The sequence below is a fragment of the Amblyomma maculatum genome, chromosome 8, assembly GCF_055883805.1.
Source record: "Amblyomma maculatum isolate TAMU_Amacu chromosome 8, ASM5588380v1, whole genome shotgun sequence".
In the NCBI taxonomy this organism is placed as follows: domain Eukaryota; kingdom Metazoa; phylum Arthropoda; class Arachnida; order Ixodida; family Ixodidae; genus Amblyomma; species Amblyomma maculatum.
Window position 1 is genome coordinate 106,126,675 of NC_139351.1, and position 24,657 is coordinate 106,151,331.

At 49.1% G+C, this 24,657-nt stretch overlaps 1 protein-coding gene across 2 annotated transcripts in view; it reads right to left on the reverse strand.

Moving 5' to 3' along the window:
* Positions 1–451: 451 nt before the first annotated feature.
* Positions 452–24,657, reverse strand: part of LOC146182120 (sodium-dependent glucose transporter 1B-like) — a 79,928-nt gene continuing 55,722 nt past the window's right edge. The window contains exons 1-5 of one of the 2 annotated variants that reach the window (XM_084577132.1): positions 18,616–18,744; positions 6,971–7,067; positions 4,329–4,455; positions 2,487–2,645; positions 452–1,587 (exon numbers count right to left, since the gene is read on the reverse strand). In XM_084577132.1, the coding sequence (XP_084433258.1) occupies positions 557–1,587; positions 2,487–2,645; positions 4,329–4,455; positions 6,971–7,045 (1,392 nt within the window). In that variant the 5' untranslated portion in view covers positions 7,046–7,067; positions 18,616–18,744 and the 3' untranslated portion in view covers positions 452–556. Of the gene's footprint in view, positions 1,588–2,486; positions 2,646–4,328; positions 4,456–6,970; positions 7,068–18,615; positions 18,745–24,657 lie in introns of those variants that run through there. The other variant, XM_084577131.1, reaches the window with a different exon arrangement.

The following is a 24,657-nucleotide window of genomic DNA, read 5'->3' on the forward strand; positions in this document are numbered from 1 at the left end:
AAGAATAATCATATTCAGAAGCAAGCGGTGTACGCATCTCCAAAGCATAGGCGCGAAAATTTCGTAGACAGTAATGATAACGCAATCACTTGACTTGTTATGGTGATATCTTCCCCAGTGCAGGATGGAAAAAGAGAAGATGTATTTCAGTGTTTTGTTATTAGGATCATATGGTGAAACATTCGGTTAAATAGAATTTCATTTAAGAAAGTCTCCCGAAAACTGCAGTGATATTTCCTTAAAATTCAAGCAACCGATTTGCTATTTAATTTATGTTTGACTGCAAGCCGACTTGCAGTTTCCACAAATGCAAGACATATCATATGTTCGCCAGCGTCCATCCTGTTATTCTCCTAGAAAGAAGACCGCAAATAGGTTTTTGACTTGTCGAGCACTTAGGATTTACCTCAGGCTCTGTGGGCTAAAAAGTAATAGAATATACGAAGAAATATCTATGCAGCAGGATTATTTTATTAAACTACGACAAATGTTTGCCATTCTGCAGCCTAGGGCCACGGTACCAGCGCGCCCGAGGCACGGAGTACACCGGAACCGGCTAAATCGACAGCATTTCTTGGGGCTTCTCATAAGTCCCGTTGACGTTTTCCTTTTCAATGGTTAGAAGGGGCCTTTTCCTGACATAAAAATATATAGCGACAAAAAAGACCACACATAGCAAGACCGACGCGAAGCACACATACAGAAACACGTTTGGTACGTGGTCCAGAAACTGGCCCACCAATAGTGGCGGCGAGAGAGCGCCGATGCCCGCCGTAATAATGACAATGGACATCATAATGTTGCTCATGTTGATATAAGACACTGTCCACGCGACCGCTGCCGCGTAGACGGGCCCCTGGCCAATGCCCATGAGTGCACTGCTCACCCAGAGCACGGGGGCGCTGCTGGAGCCCCAAATGAGGAGAATGATGCCCGTGACAACGAGAAGCACGTGGGACAAGACAAGCATCTGGAATGGTGACATCTTGATCGTGATCAGTGCGGCTACCAGGCGGCTGGCCGCAAAGCAGAAGAAGTAGACGGCCGCCAAGCGTGCACCCGCAGACTTGGTGAAGTGTAGGTCACTCTTGACGGAGTACGCGGTCAGCATCTGAGACGTGGTGCACTCCAGCGCCACGTAGACACACACGTGCGTGCTCAAAAGGGCGAGAAGGGCGCGGCTGAAGAACACGTCTTCTGTCTTGGGCGCGCCACCCTCGCCTGCGTGGGGTGGTTTGACGTCGGAGCTGTCGATGAAGTACAGCACGACCATGGCTATGGCCAGGAGCAAGTGGAAGGCACTGACGATGCCAAACGAATAGTAGACCTTGCTTTCGCTCCCGGATAGCTCATCGACGCCGGTTCCGTTGAGAAGTGGCTCGAAGGGGCTGTAGCCGGAGTCGTTGGACGTTAGGTACGTGGTCAGGTTAGCCGTCTGATTCAGTGCCTCCTGACCGACACCGGGAGAGAGGAATGGCTCTGCGATGAGCGGCGCCACCAGGCAGCCGACGCCAAAGGCCAGGTGGAAGACCTGCAACGCCGGGCTGCTGTTCTCCGGCCACAGCCTGATGATCCATACGTTTGCACCTGCAAAGAAGGTGGTTAGATCGTGGTAGTCCAAATGCTTTACAGGTCTCATATCATACCAAATGTTTTGCGCGTCCGCGGTATCCAGTGCCGATATACAATCGCCATGCAGTGCAGTTCACCACCCTGACATCACCCCTGACAGACGGTGGTCAGGGGTGAGGTGACCACCACGATGGTCAGTCTTGAGAGCATATCATCAAGCAGACTGTTTCGCCTCCTGAAGTTTTGCACGGTGGGCTATATATAGTTTTATCGCAAACGTATTTATGACAGATGCCGTTCCTAATTAAAAAAACATTTTTAATCTGCCTTTTTAGATTCCATTTTCCTTTTTCTTCAAAATAAAATATAGAAACAGAACCCAGTAATCCCTCAAAAAAGGAATCCGTGTGGCCAAGGGCGCCGATAGATTTTCATGACGGTGCGGTTAACCCGTGATAAATAGCCTCTAACGTTAGTGCGACAAGGAAGTATCGGATTACTCTACCACTAAACGGGATTACCCACGGGTTAGCCTAGCGTGTCAGTGGATTAGTCACGGATTAAAATTGACGTCTTTGAATCGTAGACCTGCTTTGTTCCTGAGTAGTATCCGACTTTATACACCTAGTAGAGGCCATTTATACTAAGCCTCGTCCTCTATGTGCAATACGGTGCTGACAGCAACGCATGATAAACGGCAACTTATCGACGTAGTTATTTGTCCTAGACAACGATCTCTTCAATTCTCTTGGCTTATGCCTAGGCTATAGATAATTTTCTAAATCTCATCCCTTATTTTTCTTTTTTCTTTTTTGAAGCTTTGTCTATGCATTGTCAGGCACACAAGACCGGGTAGACCTTTTCGACAGAGGGCTGTTACTTGAGGAATCGGTTCGCCAGTATAAGAGGCTCACCTGTGTCAACGGCGCCAGAGCTGATTCCGCCGAAGAAGACCATGGCGTGGGCAAGCCACAGGCTCCCGCTGAGAGGGATCATGAGCACCGCCACACAGGCGATCACCATCATCAGGATGGTCATGATCTGCACATTGTACATGTCGTACAACTTGCCTCCTGCACATCGGAGAAGAGCGGACATGTTCAGTGTCGACTCAGAGAAGGGAAGAAAAATGCCTCATTACAGTAACTCACTTCTAGGCCACCGTCGTAGCATGAGAAAGAGGTCTCTTAATAAGTGAGCGTCACTTGTTCTCTCCAGTGGCTTACCTTCCGGGATGCAAATGATGTGAATCGCTAAATGTTGCAGTTGAAACCTGCTATGTTCTGTAGCTATAGAGATGTACGAGAAAGCGGTAAATATGCACTGGAGGCAAATGGCATCAGATAGGAGCTGAGTAGCACTTATAAGAGGAGGAGCAATTTGATGATTAATAGGTCCCGTGGTGCAGATCCGATAAATATCGTTGCTTGTTGGAACATACACAATATACATGCCTGAAACTCTAGATGTCCGGAACGCGACTGGAAGCAGCATTATATTGGTGTGGTATTCAGCTGTTTCATAACAAAAATAAAATTAACGTTCGTCGCTTTGAATTGAGAATGTATTACATGGAATATACATATACAAATGTATAAAGAGTTCTTCTGGGCGTGGAAGCAGGAATCCGCAAATGACTCTTCTGCGGTATCAAACATTAGACGAGGCTCCCAGTGCCAACGCACGAGCTATAGACTGTTTTTAATCTCAACTTTGTAAATGTAATATTTGAATTCGTTCGATGAGATTTCACAGGCGACATAGTTAGTATAGACAAACATCATGTCACTGTATTGCTATTAATCACGCATGGAGTTGCTAGACTAACATTTCTGAAAGATATGTATGTTCCACGAGGTGTGTCTATGGTTCTATATTCGATTACAGGTAATTCATATACGAACGCTGCTGACCCCTGTTGCTGCATGTGCTAAAATTATGTTTGAGCGCTCTTTAAAGGTGCTCCTTCTGAAACCTCCCCTGCTTGGGCTGTCTGAAGTATATTGAAATAAATAAATAAATAAATAAATAAATAAATAAATAAATAAATAAATAAATAAATAAATAAATAAATAAATAAATAAATAAAACTATTTCCACTGAAAGGAGTGGAAAGCTCATATAAAGACATTCGCAAGAATAATATGGCCTACAGTGATAGTGTCATAAAATTAGATATATAACAAGGAAGAGTGGTTTGAATAATGATTCCCAAGTCGCAAGTATATCATCAATGATCCTTTCACCATTTGTCGTATGTACGCGGCTCTCATTTGAAGCCTACAAAACGAAGATAAATTGTATAAACTGTAAAGAAGACAAAGAACAGAAAAACGCTGCGGCATCGCCATCACCATCGCTTGTCTCCGGCGCCCATCTCGCTCGCGCTGAAGCTGTGCCCTGCGGCTGGTAATTCGACCCTGCTGTGCCCGAAGTACTGCCAGTGCTAGACGTTCCAGCCAACCATTAAATCCACATTTCATAAGGAACAAATTTCCAGTTAATCGCAGTTGAATTACAGTTGGAGATTCATTGTTATCCACCTGGGATGAACTTATGAAATGTGGATTTAATGGTTGGCTGGAACGTCTAGCACTGGCAGTACTTCGGGCACAGCAGGGTCGAATTACCAGCCGCAGGGCACAGCTTCAGCGCGAGCGAGATGGGCGCCGGAGACAAGCGATGGTGATGGCGATGCCGCAGCGTTTTTCTGTTCTTTGTCTTCTTTACAAAACGAAAATTTGAAGGTCACTCACCGACCAGAGAACCCAGCAGGCCACCAACACATCGCGTCGTAATCAAGTGCGATACGCTCCCTATGTCGGAACCGTAGATCTCCACCAGGTCAAGCAACGCCACGCCGGTCAGGGCGAGTATGAGGCCCTGCGTGAAGCATGAACATGAGGCTGGAGGTGGCGGACATAAGGCCCGGTCCTCCGGCACGGGTAATTCAGCCCTGATGTAGCTGAGTTACAGACGCGCGCCCGCAGCGACGCCAAGAAAGGTTTTACAGCTGCTGGTCTCCCGGTCGGTAATAATAGTAAGGTGTCTGGAAACGAAGAAATGCAATCGCAGCTGGCCAGGCCAAAGCAGGTGAAACGAAAGTTTTTTTGCCTTTGTATATTTTCTTCACAGGAACGTAAACAAGGAACCAGTTCATTTTGAAGGTAGCGCGAAAAACTAGGACCGAGAATAGAAGGACACAGCACGAGCGCTCGTGTAGCGCTCGTGTTGCGTCCTTCTATTCTCGGTCCTCGTTTTTCGCGTTCCTTCAAAATGAAGCAGATACAACTCGCCCAACTTTCATTGATCAAATTACCTGGGAGTCCTACATCCGCATCCCAAATGTGGATGAACAAAAGATCGTCCTACGCCTGGCGGAGGAGGCTTACTTCGAGACCTTCTCTGCGGCCACGGCACAGGAGAGCCGGCAAGGAGACCCTCCCCCTAGCTGAGTCCCTGCCCCGAGGTCCATGTCGGTGTAAATAAAGTCTTCTCACTCACTCACTCACTCACTCACTCACTCACTCACTCACTCACTCACTCACTCACTCACTCACCAACTTTCAACCTTACTAAGGAACCAGTAATGACCCCGAAGCACACTTTCTACCATCTTTGACTAGGTCGCTGACCACAATTCTTCGTCTCCGTAATGATCACCCTGACCAGATAAAATTTTATCGAACTCATGACTACTAAGGGACTTTGCTCTTCCAAGTGTTAGCACAGTTTTAACTGCTGTCCACAAGTTGAAGAGATGACAGGAAAATTTTGTAGGATTATCTCATAGTTCAGAGTCGTGCGTCACCGTTGAAAATTGAGCTTTTGCATGTATTAATTATTAATTGCCTTCTTAGATACGCCCCGGTGAAATCTTAAAGGTAAAAAGTTAGATTCCTCCGGCCCCACAAGAATATTGAACACCATTTCATAGCTGCCCTGCAGCATGTGTGAACACGCTCATCAGCACAGCGAGTAAGTCGAAGTATCGCGCTTGCACACTCGCATCCCTGCCATATACCATACACTGTTCTTCAGCGGACAATACGCCGTAATCAATCTCGGCAACAACGGCTGCATTTAGAAGGAGGAGGAATGCGAGAATATCCATCAAGGCACGTTACTAAGCCCCAGGGGACCAAGATTAATCAGTTGCAGTACATTAGGGCGTCTCTTACTACTCATGTGCTGCTTCGAGACGGCAAACCCGACACGTACAAAGAAAGGAAGTCCGCGACAAACGTTGCTGCTCAAACAGAACAGCCAGCTCAAGGATAAAGGCGCATTTCTCCCAACTCCAAAATCCTCACAAGGCCGGATAGATCAAAACTTTTCAGCAGTAGCCCCAATCGGGGTCCATCATGAGATAAGAGAGCCCATATAGCCGGTATCTTGCGTGACCTAATCAATCGACAGCTCTCACATATTAGGCGACTCCGTATTTCCCACTGTCATATTCATGGCAGTTAGACCGACACAGAACACACTTCCTCAGGTCCATGCGTCACCCAACCTGCTCTTCCCACGTGTTCTTCATGAGCATGTTCTATTCACATGGGAGATATGTACTGCTCTACCACCAGACCTGCGCCCTGCTCTTTGGTTTCGGGTCGCACGACGCATGGGAGGGTGCTAAACTTTTTACGCATGCCAATACATATTCCCAGGAACTTTGTATTGACAGCCTGGACGTAAAAATTTACGTAACAAAAACTCTACACTCACTCACTCACTCACTCACTCACTCACTCACTCACTCACTCACTCACTCACTCACTCACTCACTCACTCACTCACTCACTCACTCACTCACTCACTCACTCCGAGTAACTTAAGGCTAATAGAAGCGGTTACTTTCCTTTCTGTTCGTATTTGCTCTGGTGTATGGTACGATATGGCACGGTGTGGTATGGTATGATGTGGTATGATACGGTATCTGAGATCTGACGTCTCAAAGCTGCGCTCATATGTTATGACAAACGAGGACTCCAGTTTAATTCTTGATTTTACGTTGGCACTACAGAGTAGACGGAAATTTTTTCCTTCGTCCTTTCTTTTTCATTTCGCAATTTCCTTTGATACGCAGCTTACGCGACCGTAATCCTAACCTACGTCCTCAAGCTCACTAACAGAAGACCACAGCCGCGGCGGATATGTTTTCAAGCGAACGAATTCGGAAGCGCGACCGTAAATGCACCCATCACACAAGCACTCTTTCCACTTTCACTCCGACCTTCCTCCCTTCCCTTACGGCACGGTTCAGGCGTCCACAGAGCAAGTGTGACAAATACAGCACCTTTCCCTTCCTGCGAACCAAATATTAATAATAATGCACTCCAACAGACAGTTCTGTGCCCACATGAATTTGTGCTGGCAAGTACAGAATGCCACTCACCATTCCCATGCACGCCAGGCAGAGATTACAGGTCCTACCCAACCGAAGTAACATCTGGCCGCGTGGAGACAGCATCCTCTTTCTGGGGCCGTATTTGCTGTCAGGGCAAGAAGAAAAAGGGACAGTCTCGTTACCGGACAGCGCAGATCTCTATGACCAGGGAAGCAGTGACAGGAAGGCGACTTGTTTCGACAGGACCCCAACCAGGAGCTTACAGGAGGAGAGCGAGATTAGACGCTCATCTGGCTGCTAGGATATGTCCACGTGTCAGGAAAAAAGGCTTATCTCGAAATTACGCGCCCTGGAACACAGTCTTATTGCCCCTCATAATACCTCTAAATGTTGCACATCCCGGGCTCCTGGAAGTGAATGCACAGACAAGAGGGTTTCTTAGGGCAGTAACTCGTTCCCTTGAGCTCTCCAAGAACTATCCATTTTGCTTCGCCTTGAACATATTAGGACATACTTTAATTGAAACAGATAAGATTACAGCGTCTCAGCTTTCCTGCGATCGCTCAGGAAAAAAGTGCGCGTGCGCTGAAGTCTGATTGCAGCAGTAGCCTTTTTTTTTTTTATTCATTCCTCAAAGGTCTCCTGTGAGACATTACATGAAGGAGTAGGTGTTACAGGGCAAATAAGTATAGCAAAAATTATAATAAGATGTTTTCGATGAGTCGCTTGAAAGTTTTGAGGTCGATGATCAAAATGAGATGTTTTCAATGACACACTTGAATATTTTGGGGTCGATGATTGTAGCGACATCGGCGGGCAGGCTATTCCAGTCCTGTGCTGTGCGCCAGAAAAATGACTGTTTTAGTTGAAATGCTCTACAGATTGCACCCCTGCGTAATATTGTGCGTGTGACAGCAATTTACGCTGTAGTTTGCCCTCAATTCGGGAATTTCAATAAACTCCGTTCTTAACTTTCACTTTCAGGAGACGCGTGCACCGGCTGCGGTAAATTCGGTTATATTTGCTCGAAAAGGGTAAATTAGCCAGCGTATGGTACACCTGTTTGAGCACTCGAGGACTACACTTGAAGCAGCTGTGTGTGTGTGTGTGTGTGTGTGTGTGTGTGTGTGTGTGTGTGTGTGTGTGTGTGTGTGTGTGTGTGTGTGTGTGTGTGTGTGTGTGTGTGTGTGTGTGTGTGTGTGTGTGTGTGTGTGTGTGTGTGTGTGTGTGTGTGTGTGTGTGTGTGTGTGTGTGTGTGTGTGTGTGTGTGTGTGTGTGTGTGTGTGTGTGTGTGTGTGTGTGTGTGTGTGTGTGTGTGTGTGTGTGTGTGTGCGCGCGCGCGCGTGCGTGCGTGCGTGCGTGCGCGCGCGCCCGCGCGCGCGCGAGCACGCGCAAAGGGGGGAGGGGGGTTGTGTTTGGCCACCAATTCATGTACTGCGTTTTAGGTCTAGATCTGCCAGAGTTATGAAGCGTGCTTAGTGCTTTATACAACGTCGATGCATACAGCTCCACGACTGCTCTTTTGCAAGCACATTAGTAGCGTACTAGTTCCGTTGAGTGAATTAGCAACTCTCATTTTTCTGCTGTGTAAAACGAACAAAGTACCATTTTACCTGAAAATGCTTTAAAGCTAGTGACATAAATGGGCGTTAGTCTCGTGTAAGTGCTTGTTATGATATACTGGGCTTAATGCTCCAAAGCGTCAGCGCCTATATAAAAGCCGTAATGGACGTTTTCGTATTAACTTCGACCCTCTGTGGTTCTTACTGGGCACTGCACAATATACGCGTACGTCGAAAGGCGGCCGTCGTGTACAGGATCTAACCCGAGCTATCGGCCTCAGCATTCGAGAGGCGGCACTTTATTCTTGGAAACTTACGCTTGCATACAGCATATAAAAATGCATCAACACCTGGCTTACCGTACTTTGATGCGCCTTCCGCATTGCGGAGTACTGTGTTTTCATTATTTTGTCATATTGAAAATGCCAAAACGTGCGATAGTAGTGCTGCTCGTACACTTCCTTTCTCACTCTCCTCCTTCCCGTAGCTGAATATTTCCCGAGCCCTTTTCCAGTCTGCTCCTGCTTAGGATGAGGCGTCCGGTTGGGCAGCGAGCAGTGACGGGTGGCATTCTGAAAGTAGGGTTGCGTCGGTCAGCAAGTGGCATGCGTTATAGGAGAGGTGAGGTTTATGGCGGCGTTCACAAGTTCGCACGCCGACCCGTCATAGTGAAAAAATATATATGCCAATTTTACTGCCGACGGAGTTGAAATATGGAAACGCACAGTCGACGCCACCATGCATGAAATGAGGGCTACGAAATTAAATTTCCAAGTGTAGGTAGAGCATGCGATGTAGCGACCATGTTTTTGATTCGACACATCTCCGTTGTTAGAATCAAAAGTACTGGATTTCATTAACCCATGTAATCAGAGGTGAAAGTAAAGCCTACTCTTTGGTGTTGCCTTAAACGCCGTGCAGACGCAATGGCGACGCTTTGGTTCCTGCATGAATTTTCTCTCCTTTTTCTCCTTAGCCACTACTCGCGGAATCCGGATATCGTTGCTGCAGAGACTACCCGCTGTTATCTTTATTGCGGGTAAGCAAGGCTCAAATGCACGCTGACGGCTTTCACAAGGGCACGGAGGTTTCGTTACAGTGGTGCCTCTTTTCAACAGTTCGCTAGCACGCGAAACCTCGGAATAGGCCGTCCAAGCAAACAAATCGCATTATCCCCGCGCAAGGTTCGAACTCAAGCAACAGATTAATCGCTAAACTGCACAGTGTCAGTGTCCTCTACTGCGGGTGACCCAGGCGCGGTATCTGCGGCGTACATCCATAAAGTATGATGCATGGCTTATGCAGTGGCTACTGGGCTTCGCTGCATCGTCAGCATAAGCCGAGCGAAGAAAGGATGCTGGCAGCAGGCATTCATAACGCTCGCTATTGCTACATTGTGCATCGAAGCACTAGAGTTTACCTGCATGTACGCACCTGTCAACTCTTCCGAAGTTTCCGTATAATATGCGAATATGAACCCTATTTACAATTTTAGAAATCTCTCTTTACAATTTTCGGGAAATAATCGTTTAGAAACACATCGTTGCGGCTGGTCCCTTGATTGATCCGCTAGGAGAAAGCAAGGTGCATATCATCCATGTAATCGCCATCAGCAGCTGCAATGTTGTGACTTATATCGTCATGGGGAACACGAATCAATGTCCGGAACTCGATGGGAGCCTAGCAAAACTGCCTTTGTACTTGCATTATTCTAGTTTTGTTGGCTTTGCTAGGTCTTTGCTCGCGGATACAGTCTTTGTTATCACCTCGCTTTCTTTTTTGTACGACTAGCTGCCGGTCCTGAAGCAACGTGGCTGATGCTTTTCTCAGCTGCCTTTCGAGTGTGCTTTCGTGCTCTAAGCCTCATTTGTGCTACCGAGTATTTTTGCATCTTACACGTCAGAACTTCTACGCTTCGCGCCGTCTAACAAAATGAGAGAAAGTGTGCAAGTTCTCCTTGTGCGCCACATGTAGATGCGGTGTGAACGTTCCACACGGTGGCAAGGCTGACATCATGGCCCGCATTATCCCCCCCCCCCCCAAAAAAAAAAAAAAAAGACGAAAACAAAAAACCAGACATTAATGAGCGAGCTGCGGAGAAGCAGCCTATCCCGGCACGGTTGGCAGGAAGAGATAGCGAAATAGCTTTGATGCGTACAGAACGTGTCTTCAAGTTGCTGTTACTTGAACACAACATCGCGCTAAGTGATAGTGATCCCGCTAGACAATTATGCTGCAAAATCGTCGCCAAACGCCGCGAAGATAAGAGCTATAATCTTGTGAAAACGTCAGAAAGCTTCTTGCAAACATAACAATGTGAAAAAAAAAAAACACGATTTTTTCCATCTTTTGCCACCCCTCCCCGTAGGCGCGAGGAAGCTGAGGAATTTTAGTCTTCAGGTCAGCAGCTAGGATTTACGGGTGGCTTCGATGAGACAGGAAATAGAATTTTAACGTAATAGGGTTTAAGCGGTACAGAAAGCCTCGGGATCACAACGAAATTCCTGATTGGTCAACAAACTGATGACGTCACACCTCGTGATCTCGTTTGTGGGGATTCACAATCCCCTTCCTCCATTATAACGCCCGCGCGTAATTAACACGCGTGATTACGCGCGCTGGCAGAGAGGTTGGCGGAGGAGAGGGCACGCTGGCCACCCCCCGCCGCCTCCCGGGACTGCGGCGACGCTGCCGCGGGCTTCCCTCTTTCCTGCCGGCGTAACCGGGAGACCTCCTCTCCCGTTCCGTGTCGAGGAGCGCGACTGTAGCAACTCGCTTGGGGTTCTTCGGCGAATGGGCGCGCAGCGCGCGGTTCATGATTTCCGCCGAGGAGTCCACCGCCGTCACCGAGAATCGCCCGCTGACCGTAGGCTCTTACCGCAACGGGATGTGAGCGAGAAGCTGTGTCAGGTGAGAAGACTCCTCCTCTCACCTCCTTGGCGCGCTTCCCCATTAGGTGGTTGTTATTGCACCCCCGTACGCGGCTTTCGCTCGCTACACGGCGGTTGTTCTTAATTGCTATTCTCTTGCCGTGTACTCGAGCAGTGCAATAAACTCTTGTTCGAGTACGCAACTCGGTGTTTGTCCCCTCTGGCCCGAACCCGCCGCAGTGGCGATTTCTCGCACCGCGGGTTGGGGGTCACAGCTCTGTCTGCTAGGGCTGGCACGTCGGGGCTAGAAGGCGACCGTAGCGTCTAGTCCCCTCGTGGCGCATTCTCTCTCTTACGAGAATTAACACCCCCATATTTTGGCGCCCGAACGTGGGGCCAGAGGTGTGACAAATCGAGTGTCTGTGTGTGTACGACGCCACACATAGACTAGCCATGGCAGTGAGCAGGACTGACTTTTCAGTATCTTCTCATACTGCAGTGGTGATTGCACAACGGCAAGCGAGCAAAACCACCTTAACTGTTATTATTGCGAGAGATCAGGAGCTGACGCTAGCCACTGTGATCTTGTAATTTTCTGCGAGGGCAGGATGTCATCTCACACGACTCCACCGCTCTGTAGCAGGGTGACGCGCGGACGCTGGTGTGACGGGCATTCTCTCGTAGTGTTTTGACTTACCATGCTCTACGGGAGAACTGGAAACGTTGTAGCGTATGTACTTTTGCACGCGCACGTTGAAGGCATGAGAAGTGTTATTACTATCCTTTCTGCCGCGCCCGTTAGCCAGTTCGTCGCGATGGCTCGCAGCCTCAGAGAAGGGCCGGCCTACCCGGCTTCTCTGAGTTTAAGTGCTGACCGTTTTAATTCCATCAGAGCAGTGGGGAGCCTAGTCAGCCTTAAGGGAGCTTTATGAGGAAAGCGGTAGGATCCTGTTTTTTATTTTATTTTGTCGACCAGTGTTCGACGGGCTCTGGGAGCCGAGCGGCGCGGCCGCGGCGCACATAAGGGCACGCTGGTATTGCTGCCTGTGCGGGCGCTACACAGCTTGTATTGCTGTGAGCGCGTTGGATCCCTGCCGTCAGTACTACAGCACCTTGCGCAATCCTTTCCCCACGCGAAGGATACACTGAGTCCTTCGAGGTTGGTCACGCTGAGACGAGCTATATCGCACATGTGCATCGCTGAGCATGCGAACGGCCCTAAGACTTTTCTTCAAGTTGTGTCATTTCGCTGCCTAGTGATGTGCATGGTGACGTTGTCGAATGGGTAAAACTTGCTCTATAAGTTCGCAACAACGCCACGGTTGCTGCGTTGGGCACACGCCGACGCGCGACAGAGCTGCAAGCAAAGATGGCGGAGCTAGACTTTCACAAAGCGCACCGCAATCCGAGCCCCGCTGCGTGGCCCGAGGAGGACGCACTCCCCCACCAGCAGGCAGCTGCAGCGAGAGGCAAGGCTTGGGATTTCGAGCATCGCGCCTCGTTACGACTTGCGCCCACGGCAGACGTACTCTGACCAATGCGCAGGGAGTAATTTCTTGTGCTGAATATGGATGGGACGCTCTGTTAATATTCAGCGCATTTTACTTCCAGAGCAAGCACGCGCTTTCTCTTGGAAAAGATCGAGCGGGGGTAGATTTGAAAAAAGAAAAAAAAAAATGTAACTAGGGAAAAGACAGCATTGCAGCCAGCAAGGAGGGGAGCCGGCGGAGGCCACGACGACCGTTGCAGCATCGAGGAGCAGGCCGTCCAAGGAGTGGCGTTCCCGTAGCCAGAGCCTGCTGTCACCGTCAACCGGGCCAAGACAAACGGTTTCCGGTCGGCTACGGAGCGAGCCAGCCGGAGTTCGTGGAACAGGCCCCTGCGTCCAGCACGACGAAAGCTGCAGCAAAGAGCCCGCCTCGGCGCCGTTCGGTGCTCGCGGCCGTGGCTTCACCAGCAGGAGCAGCTTGGCGCCCCGCTGCCCTCGCCATCGGCGGCGTCAACGACGGAGGGAAAAGAGGCCGACCGGGAGCGAGCGGACGACCCGCTGAGGGGGGCCTGCAGCATGCTACGCAACGCGAAGACGCAGTTCCTAACCGTTCCCCGGCAGGCTGCCCTGGCTGACCGACGATGAATGCAGTAGCAGGCCTGCAGCCATCGACACTTCCAAGCCTGGCCGAGTGACGGTGAAGAAGCGGGACCTGCGGCCGCCGCACGTGTGCCCCCGGCTCCAAGGTCGTCTCGTGTGGTCGTCGGCCTTGCCTCCCCCTCCGATACCCGTGGCTGTGAGCTGTCTGCAACTTTTTGTATATTGGCACTTTTCTTTGGGTTTAAACGGTTTTCTTTGAGTTTAAAAGTTAAACGGCGTTTAGCCGGCCCCCTCGATATATCCCTCGGTGAACGTGACTACTTTTAGCCGTACGGCGGTTTTAAGGAGGGGGGGATGTGGGGATTCACAATCCCCTTCCTCCATTATAACGCCCGCGCGTAATTAACACGCGTGATTACGCGCGCTGGCAGAGAGGTTGGCGGAGGAGAGGGCACGCTGGCCACCCCCCGCCGCCTCCAGGGACTGCGGCGACGCTGCCGCGGGCTTCCCTCTTTCCTGCCGGCGTAACCGGGAGACCTCCTCTCCCGTTCCGTGTCGAGGAGCGCGACTGTAGCAACTCGCTTGGGGTTCTTCGGCGAATGGGCGCGCAGCGCGCGGTTCATGATTTCCGCCGAGGAGTCCACCGCCGTCACCGAGAATCGCCCGCTGACCGTAGGCTCTTACCGCAACGGGATGTGAGCGAGAAGCTGTGTCAGGTGAGAAGACTCCTCCTCTCACCTCCTTGGCGCGCTTCCCCATTAGGTGGTTGTTATTGCACCCCCGTACGCGGCTTTCGCTCGCTACACGGCGGTTGTTCTTAATTGCTATTCTCTTGCCGTGTACTCGAGCAGTGCAATAAACTCTTGTTCGAGTACGCAACTCGGTGTTTGTCCCCTCTGGCCCGAACCCGCCGCAGTGGCGATTTCTCGCATCGCGGGTTGGGGGTCACAGCTCTGTCTGCTAGGGCTGGCACGTCGGGGCTAGAAGGCGACCGTAGCGTCTAGTCCCCTCGTGGCGCATTCTCTCTCTTACGAGAATTAACACCCCCATACGTTAAGCCACAGTTGGGGAGTGCTCCCTAAGAAATAAAAACATTCTTGTGGAAAACAAAAAGTTGTCGAGTAGGAATCCAACCCCTGTTCCATTTGTTGCAAGCCGGGCGCATAACACTTCAACACAGAGGAGCTTTCTTGCTCTTTTTAAGCACATGGTATTTATTACAAGCGGTTATGTACAGGAAGGAATGTGTGTGTGTGTGTGTGTGTGTGTGTGTGTGTGTGTGTGTGTGTGTGTGTGTGTGTGTGTGTGTGTGTGTGTGTGTGTGTGTGTGTGTGTGTGTGTGTGTGTGTGTGTGTGTGTGTGTGTGTGTGTGTGTGTGTGTGTGTGTGTGTGTGTGTGTGTGTGTGTGTGTGTGTGTGTGTGTGTGTGTGTGTGTGTTTATAATGCACTCAGATGATGGCTAAGATGCGGAGCTTGGCACTATAGCTTGACAGAAAAGACAACTATGCGGGCGGCAGGGATCGACACCGCATCGACAGCGGAAACCAGCTTAATAGAAAATCATTTTACACATAAATGTCCTTTAGCTGATTCTTTAGCAGGCTGTATAGTCCAGTCTGGAAATCACGCCATATGTGGTTCATGATCAGCTTGAGTTACCGGAAGGTATCGCACACTGCTAGAAGTTAGGACAAAGTATTTCATCTTTGCAACATGTTCCAAAATATAATCTCGTCTTTCCAGTTAATAAAACGGTGTTCAGTGGTTCCAGGTACATCGCACATACGGCAATTAACAGATACTAAAATTCTTTGTTACCGAGCCACTCTTTAATAGGTGGAGCTTCGGTGTGTAAGTTTAAAAATAAGCCATTCGGTGCAACAGGAAATTGTCATTTTGCGCACCCCCGTTATAACGTGATGACCTTTGATACCAAATTATGAATAACGATAAAATGGCGGCATTCATCAAACAGTGCGAGACAATGTTTCATATGAACACGTAAGGTTGCCCGAAAAGAACCTTGTTTCTAGGCTCGTGTTTGCCACTTGATATTGAACAGGGTGGCCACCCTTTAAGCTTTAAGCGTTGTGGGGTCCTTCAGCATCACAAAACTTCCGAACATCAGACTGTTAGAGACGCCTGTGTACTGGACGATCATGGAGGATTTCAGGCGGTCGAGCAGAATCTTGCGCTCCAGATCAGCCAGTGCCAGCAGTGCCAGCTCTGCTAAGGATACCCTCCTGGGCCACCCTAAGTCTACCCACTCGTTGCGTCGACGGTGACAGTCGCCTGGACACTAAGTACGCTTTGACCTTGAACACGGGCTACGAATGGCCAGCTCGACAACAATAGTCGTAGTGTGACAGCTTCGGCGTAGTGTCCGTGTTCTCCACAGGAAGAAAAGCTGCGCGGCGAGCTACAAGGCAGCGAACCGCCGCACAAACTCGCTCCCAGAACATCCTATAGATTAACACTGTTTCCTCTGCACACCGTTCTAAACAGGTTTCAGAGAGAAGTCCTCAGCCTGGGCAGCCTTTTGTGCGCTACTGAGCATCGGTCGCTTTCTGACATAAAGATAGGTAGCCGCGAACACCGCTATCGAGAGGAACACAGTGGCGAAGCACACATAAAGAAAGATGTCCGGACACGTGTCCAAGAACTGTCCCACCAGCAACGAGGGCGACATAGAGCCTATGCCTGCCGTGACTATTACCAATGACATCATCTTATTGCTCATGCGTATGTAGCTGACCGTCCAGGCAACGACAGCCGCGTAGTTGGGCCCCTGGCTCAGGCCCATCAGCGCACTGCCGACCCATAGCACAATGTCGTACGTTGAGCCCCACACGACCAACAGGACACCGGTGAGTGCCAGCACGATGTGGGCCGCAACCATCATTTGGAAGGATGTGACCCGTATTGTGATGAGCGACGCCACCACGCGGCAGGCGGCGAAGCAGAAAAAGTACACGGCTGCCAGGCGCGAAGCGGATGTCTTGGAGAAGTGAAGCGCGCACTTAACGGCGAACGAGGTGATCATCTGTGCGTAGGTGACCTCCAGCGCCACGTACACGCATATGTACGTGCTCAGAAGGGCCACAAGCGTGCGACTGAAGCGTAGGTCGGCCTTCGCCTGGCGTCTCGCTTCGTCGCCACCGGACTCCTTGGCGGGAGTCTCGGACTTGAAGTCGCTCCGGTCCATCCAGTACAGGGCGACCATGGAAGCCAGGAGGAGAAGATGCAAGGCGGCAGTGATTCCGAAGGCGTACTGTATTCTTGTTGCGTCGGCCTCCGGACCGAGCACAGTATCGTTCAGAGAGGAGTTCTCGTCGAGTCGCGAAGCGGAAGACGAGGTCCAAGCGGCGACTTCGGTAGTATTGGCGCCGGAGAGCCCTGGGCTCGAGACATAGGCGGACATAAACGGCTCGGCGATTAGCGGTGCCGAGAGACAGCCCAAGGCAAAGCTCAGGTGAAACACTTGCAGGGCGGGACTGCTGTTTTCCGGCCACAGCAGGATCATCCACACATTAGAGCCTGAAATAAAGCAAATAATAAGGCACGTACATCGCAACACAGCGCGTTTGTGCAGGAAACAATAAGCGTAGGAGTCAGAAGCATATGTAGTAGCTACCTGGAAACCGACAGCGTTTCGCTTTGATTATACTGAACACTGTTTGCTGTTTAACTTTCTTATACTGACTTCTCGTGTATAGGCACCCACAAAATCATTAGGAGCGCTCGATAGGCACCAGCTCACCAGCGAAGTGCGTCGAAGAAAGAACACGGCTATAGTCTGCGCATGCGCCTCCCTAGAAAGCGACTTTTGTCCCTTAGTGAACCTAGACTAGTTGGTTTGTGGGGTTCATCCCGAAGCGACTCAGGCTATGAGAGACGCGAACCTAGACTAGTTGCGTTGCTAACAATTCTGAAACTCTAGGGCATAGCCGCCTCCTATGAATAATATAGGAGGCTATGCCTAGGGACACTCTAAGTGTACTACAGTGAGGTGAAGGGTGAAAGCTGCGTAACTTGACGGTTCGCATCGTGAGGAGCAAGTCGTGGTTTGGTGCGTACGGCGTGCGGCACATCTCGCGTCGTTATCTTTAGCCGGCCGTGCAAAAGCCATTTGTCGTATTGGAATGTTTGTGTTCCGCAATCTGCCTTCCCATATCACTGGAAGCTCCTTTCCTCAAATCCCTTCTCGTGCAGTTAATCGGCAAATCCGAAAAATGAACGTGAAGAGCCCTGTTTAGACAGGTTTAAAATTCTTTTAGGGCGCTGAACATATTCACCAGGATAATGAAGGGTCTAAAGATAATACATTTAAACGACTCAAGGCCGTACCAGTGTCGAAGGCTCCCAGGCTGATGCCTCCACCAAAGACCATAACGTGCGCCAACCACAGCGTTCCGCTCAGTGGTAACATGAGCACAGTGACTGTAGCCAGTAGAGTAGTGGCAATCATCATCAGCTGAGTGTTGTAAGTGTCAAAAAGCTTGCCTCCTGGAGAGAGAGAGAGCGGCACAGATCAACTAACATGCAAGAAGGGCAATCAAACGCTCGTATTGTGCCTACATACACGACGTGGCATGCCAGTGCAGTCAACTGCTGTTTCCTAAACTTTATTCAGTTTCAAACGCAGCAAGAAATACAAAAAAAAACTAAAGTTGCGTGTAACCTTACAGAAGATCATGTACGTAGCTACAAAAATTGGCTTTTGCCAAAAAAGAAAAAAAAGAAGGAAACCTGGGTTAATTTTTAGCTTCAGTGCGTTCCTATTTGAGTATCTGCCTCTCCTGACGAAATAATCGGACCTCAAGCTCTCATATTACCTGAAACTCAAATATCAAAATTTTAAGTATACAAATAACTTTATTTTACAAGCTGCGCTATTTTTATAGGGTAAAGTACATGTATGGAACACTAACTACAACCTGCTGCAGTGAGAAGAAAAAAAAGACGTTATCACAGTTTGATGCAATTTTTTTTCGTTCTCATGATTTTTTTTTCACGCACACTCATCTGCGGCTACGGCTGGTTTATCAGAGAAACCTTTTATCAGAGAAAGCGCGGATGAGTATTCGGTAGATGCTTAGCGGAGACCAAAATAGGAAAGAAAAGTTGCCCCAACCATGACGTCACGAACGATAGTGGGCAGTGAAACCTCACCCAAAAGAGATCCAACCAGGAGGCCGACGCAGCGGGTGGTAATGAGGTGGGACACGCTTCCTACGCTGGACTCATAGATTTCGACCAAGTCGAGAAGAGCTACTCCAGTCAGAGACACAATGAGACCCTGCGAGGCAGAAACCATCGTTCACGCAACTGACGGGCTTCTTCGAGCATGTTTATTTATGCAAGAAAGTAACAGTTCTGCGCAACTAATTTATCGTAAAAAAAAGTATGTTCGACCTTTCATTCTAGCAACCAGTTTATCTTCAGAATAAAATAAAAATAAAACGAGGAAGTTGTTGACGTGTATCCAGTGACGTCAGCACAGACATCGCTGTCCATACAAGACAAGCGCAGTTCGTATGATTGTATTGTATTGTATTGGGGTTTTTTGGCGCATAAGCAACTGAGGCTATCGATGCGCCAAGAGCAAGGTTAAAATCTGTTCTTATTTTAAAAGGGGAAAAAGGTTCGTTAAAGTTTACAGTTTATTCAGAACGTCTGCTTCTTTTAAAGCTACTAAATTCCTCGTAATAAAATAACACATTCAAGAGAAAGGTTTCATTGCTCCCTGAGCTCCGCCGCGATAGCTTAGTGGTTAAGGCACTTGACTGCTGAGGCCAAGGACGTGGGCTCGATCCTGACCGGCGTGGGGCGAGCTGCGTTTCGACGGAGGCAAAATGCTTAGAGGCGCTGTGTGCTGTGCGATGTCAGCACACGTAAAGATCCACAGTGCACGTTGAAGATACCCAAGAGACCAAAATTTTTCCGGAGCCTCCACTACGGCGTCCTTCGTAACTAATTTCCTTGGGACGTTATAGGTAAAACCTGAGTGGATGAAGCGCGCGCGCGGGTGTGTGTGTGTGTGTGTGTGTGTGTGTGTGTGTGTGTGTGTGTGTGTGTGTGTGTGTGTGTGTGTGTGTGTGTGTGTGTGTGTGTGTGTGTGTGTGTGTGTGTGTGTGTGTGTGTGTGTGTGTGTGTGTGTGTGTGTGTGTGTGTGTGTGTGTGTGTGTGTGTGTGTGTGTGTGTGTGTGTGTGTGTGTGTGTGTGTGTGTGTGTGTGTGTGTGTGTGTGTGTGTGTGTGTGTGTGTGTGTGTGTGTGTGTGTGTGTGTGTGTGTGTGTGTGTGTGTGTGTGTGTGTGTGTGTGTGTGTGTGTGTGTGTGTGTGTGTGTGTGTGTGTGTGTGTGTGTGTGTGTGTGTGTGTGTGTGTGTGTGTGTGTGTGTGTGTGTGTGTGTGTGTGTGTGTGTGTGTGTGTGTGTGTGTGTGTGTGTGTGTGTGTGTTTACCTGTGTGTACCTGCGCGTGATTTCATGTGCTTTCATTCTAAATAAACTGACACTTCCGACAAAGAACTGCCTAAGGTAAAGTCTACTAATGACAGTACGAAATCTCCTCAGACCACGGCTCCGTAAATTGTCACCGAAACCACTGAGGTATCAGTCGTGGCCTGCCCTCAGGCATGCTCCCAAAAACGCGGAAACAGTTCCACCCTAATCTTTACCAGGACAACAAACCTCACCTCATTACAGCAGTCTGAGGACAATTCTGTCTAATCTTTGTTCTGCCTAAAATTATATTTGTGCCTGTTTCTTCCCATAATAAATTTGTTCGGGAGCAAGACAAGAAGCCGTTGCCAAGGAAATTGAATTTAAGAACGGAGTACATTTCCACAACACACCATAAAACTCATTTTCAGTGATCGCTGTTTGGAAATCAATGGTGGCGTAACTTAGCTTAATAGATGCGTGTAGAACTCTCTTGACATCACCCCAGTTTTCTAGCAAAAGTGGTCACTCGTGGCAGTGCCCGCATCCAGTTTTCTGACCTTCTCTATCATATCAGCTGGTCCTTGAGCGAAAGTAGACTATGTCATTGTAACGCGGTAAGCTATCAACACAGGCTAGGTTGGGTCTATGCGATTCAACATCTCAAAGAAACGCAGGCTTTGAAGGACACCGCAGTAACAGGCTCTGGATAATTTCCACCCCCTGGGTCTTCTTTGTAGACACCGCGCTGTACACATGCACCTTTCTTTTAGCCTCCATGAAAACGTGGTAGCCGCAGCCAGGTTCGAATCTGGGTCCCCCGGCTCAGTAGTCGAGTGTCCTAACCATTCAACCACAGCGGCGGTGGTACAGGGAAACTCTAGTTCGTCCTTAAATTAAGCCCCTTAATACGAACAGGCTAAGAGATGAAAGGAATTCCTGCACGTACCATTCCGAAGGATCCAACATTAAGATTGAAAGTCCGCCCCAACTTGAGGAGTAGCTGCCATTTCTTGAACATCATTTTGGTGCAGCACCGTGCCTGTCTATCGAGCTTGCTCGACTGCACTCCTTTACCTGAACAGCAGCCCCTACGCGCAAGCTTTAGCACAGATAGTGGCTTCATTAGGCGACCGGAGGTCGGCTTTTATACCATGGTCATTGACCTCAGAAACCTTAGGGACATTAAAACATCGCCGGTGACCGCGTGCCTTGGATCCCGGAGACGCAATCTCAGGGACTGCCTTATCGCACAACACGCGCCAAGGGTCTAAAATGGTACACGCTTGTTTTTGAGGTCGTATAAATAGTTGACCCGCCGCAATACACGCCTCAGAGATGATAAGTTGCTCCGTTCTTTTGCAGTCAGCGTTGCTGGCAGACCCGCAGCGTATTTCATGACTCTCGCACCGTGTGTTTTCTTTTCATTACACAGTCTGCTCTTATCGAGAGCCACTAGCCTCTTCTTCAGGGTGGCGACAAAGGGTTGTCGTGCCTTTGAGGTAAACGGTGTTTTACAACTGCCACGAGGTCTCTAACCGGAACGAACCGGTTTACCCAACCTGAGACGTCTTTGACCGACGCGAATTCCCCCAAATGAGCGGAGTCAACATCTCCGAACAAGTCTTGAGTTTCAATCAGTTACGCCATAGCATCGAAATTACCCGCAGCTATAATAAGCCGCCAGTATGGTGCGACGATCTCATGCAACAGGAAGTGTCAAAAGTCTTACAGCGCTCCAATGGGAGTGAACCCTCTTTTTGACTTCAGATCGGGTACTGCCGGTCGTAACCGTAGATTCAGTGCGAGGTATTACGGCTGGCCGGCTTGAAGATGCCGATAAGCATGGAAAACTAGTGAATGTGAATGAGCGCCCTCGCAGAGTGGGCGAGCTGATAAGCGGCCTGCTTCTCTTGTTAGCCGTCCGGTGCTGCAGTATACGGGTGGTTTGTGACTGTGTGACCTGGCGTATACCGATCCAGTCAAGGATTCTTAGGAAAAGCAGAGCTTCTGATCGATGGTGCTCATCAGTAGTCGTGAACTGTCCAAGGAAGTGGACGCGGCTCTAAGATCGTATTGGTTCTCGACTCTTTTCTTCTGGCATCTCGTCTTGGAACCTGAATGAATGGAACTGGCACCAACGGTAAATTGCAAGCGCATTCAGTTGCTTCATAGGTCTCAGATGCTCCGAAAGTGCCAAGTCTTGAAGCTCTTCGCCAATCTCCACAGGAGGTGGATGTAGCTCCGCCCTCCTTGAGTGTATATAGCACTATACCGACTGGCTAACATTGGATTTCTTACGCAATGGGATACCGACGAACTACATGTCCCACCAAACTGCGGTACCTAGCGCAATTGCGGACAATTCCGAAGCCAACTGTATGAGAAAATCTCCCAGCAATATCCCAAAAAGTCGCACATCGCTACAGCTTGACTGAAGCAATTATCAGTGTCATATATCTATTTACGCATAATGAGTCAGTGCACGTTTCTGTCGCTGGCTCAGTAACAACCACCTCTTTAGCAGAAGCGTTTATAATACCTTAGAGCGCCTACAGCCACTCTTGTTTTAAGCTCGTATACACAAAACATCCTCCACAGCAACCAAATTCGTAGGCACACGGTAGGTCATCCGCTATAGAGTATTGGTATTATTGTAGAGCAGGGAATTAAAGCGCTGGTGCGGAAGCTGAGCTTGCCCATGCTTATCAGGCTTCCACATAAATCTCTTTTTCGAGGAGCGACGCCGCAGCTTTGCCGACTCAGTAAATAATGAAACGATATCAGCCATCAGCACGACAACATTTCTCGCCTTGATGAAGGTTTGAGACTTCGCCTATCACCAAAAGGTGATCTACTACAGGAAACTGCCGCATCGTTTACAGCTCAATGTAACATATCCAAACTGCTGCCTTCATAAGATTGGAGTTCAAGCCAGCCCGAACTGCTTGAACTGTAATGTTCCAGGGAGAATATGTGCATGTTTCTTGCGAGTGCACTCACTATATTGATGAAAGGATGACCTTGGAAACTGCTCCCGGCCAGTTGGACAGTCATCCTCTTCGGAGAAAACTATTCTAGGCGTCAGGGCGAAAACTGGCTTGCGATGAGGGCTGTATTCAAAGTTTTAGGAAAAACTGGTAAAGATTCCCGCTTGCGATATTTGCGTAGGTTCTGCTGTGCGCGAAGACACGGTTCAGAGTGTGTAACCAACGATCACACACGTTTCTGGTGGAACATGTGAAGTGCCTTTTGAAATTATGGTGTGCGCGCTTACGAGTTTGTGCCTGTACATGAAAATGCGGTGCTCCTCTTAGCAAGTGCGCCGGTATGTGTGCAGAGATGACTGGTGTGTGCGGACGACATGTACTGCGTGTGCGTCAGGCTTGTTCTGGCGCAGTGCGTGATGTACGTGTTTGCATATTTGTGCCTGCAACAAAAGTGCAGAGCTCTTCTTTTCAGCTGTGCCGGTGTGTAGCTGAGACTGTTGTGTATGAAAGATACTTGAAGCATGTTGCGTAAGACGAATGTCACCAAGTGTGTAAGTGTGTGCGAGGCCTCCTCAATAACTTGGACCAGCGCAAATGATTTCATTGGACTGTGACATCGCCACCCTCCTTTCGCTCCTTGACTCTTTTACTTCCCTCCTCATCCTCCCTCAGTATGGAGACAGACCAGCGTCTGTACCCCTAGCCGACCTCTCCACCTTTTCTTTCATTAAATCTCTCTCTCTCTCTCTTGTCTCTCTTATGCGTGTTCATATGTGTAATCAAAGTTGTTATAGCAGTAATAGCTCAATCTCTCCCCCAATTCATCCTCATGTCACAGATCAGGGTTCCCCAGAGTGAAGCGCATTGATGGCCATGCGCAAGTTAAGAACGATTCGATCCGTCTTGTTGTTGTCGTTGCAATAAAAAAAAAAAAAATCGAGGAAACTACGAGCGTTTAACCAACTTTTCGATCACAGTCTAACGCATCAAGTCGTGCGTTGCTGTCAATGAACCAAGGCCTCGCTTTAATGGTGGTTATGACTGACCTCTTTCAGTCGTCTTACGACTGAAACAGTTCACAGAAGTCATGCTAACCGTCGAGAACTTCATCACATCGGGAGGGCCGGAAGATACCGCTGTCATCTGAGCCTTTTCGCACTTTACGGTGTACTAGTGCCCTCAAAATAAAATGGAGCATGGACCTGTGCAAAGCGTTTTCTCCGTCCGGGCTGCTGATAAGGTGACCACCAAGAGTGTCAAGCTGAACGTCCGGATGTCCCACACGCACCCAAAGTATACACATGCGCATCCGCTTGCAGGGCGCGCCGCGAAACGAAATTTTCTTCGTTCGTGTTCTCCGTTTTATTTTGAGGGCACTAGAACTAACACCGGATCAATACGGCTGATGGTGACTGGTGACTTCGATCTGCGCCAGATAATATAATCTCTCGTTACACCTCCAGAAAGCACGGCATTGTGGAATGAAGCAGATGAGGCGAATTAGTGATCCACAAGCTGTCGAAGATCATTCAGTCGAGCGTAAGAAGCTATAGCACTTGTTTTGTGATAGCTATACAAGCTTATGTGCTGTTACTGATCATGTTAGCAGCCGGCGCGGCATATCTTGAACACAGTTCAGTGACTGAAATTGAGACAGCTGTCCGAAGCTTGTGAACTGGTGTCAAGCATTAGAGGAGACGTCCGGGTAGATAAAGCCTGTGATAGTTTCGCAGTGCACTGAGTGCGTTGTTTACGTTATTCTTTCTATGCGTGCAAACGATGA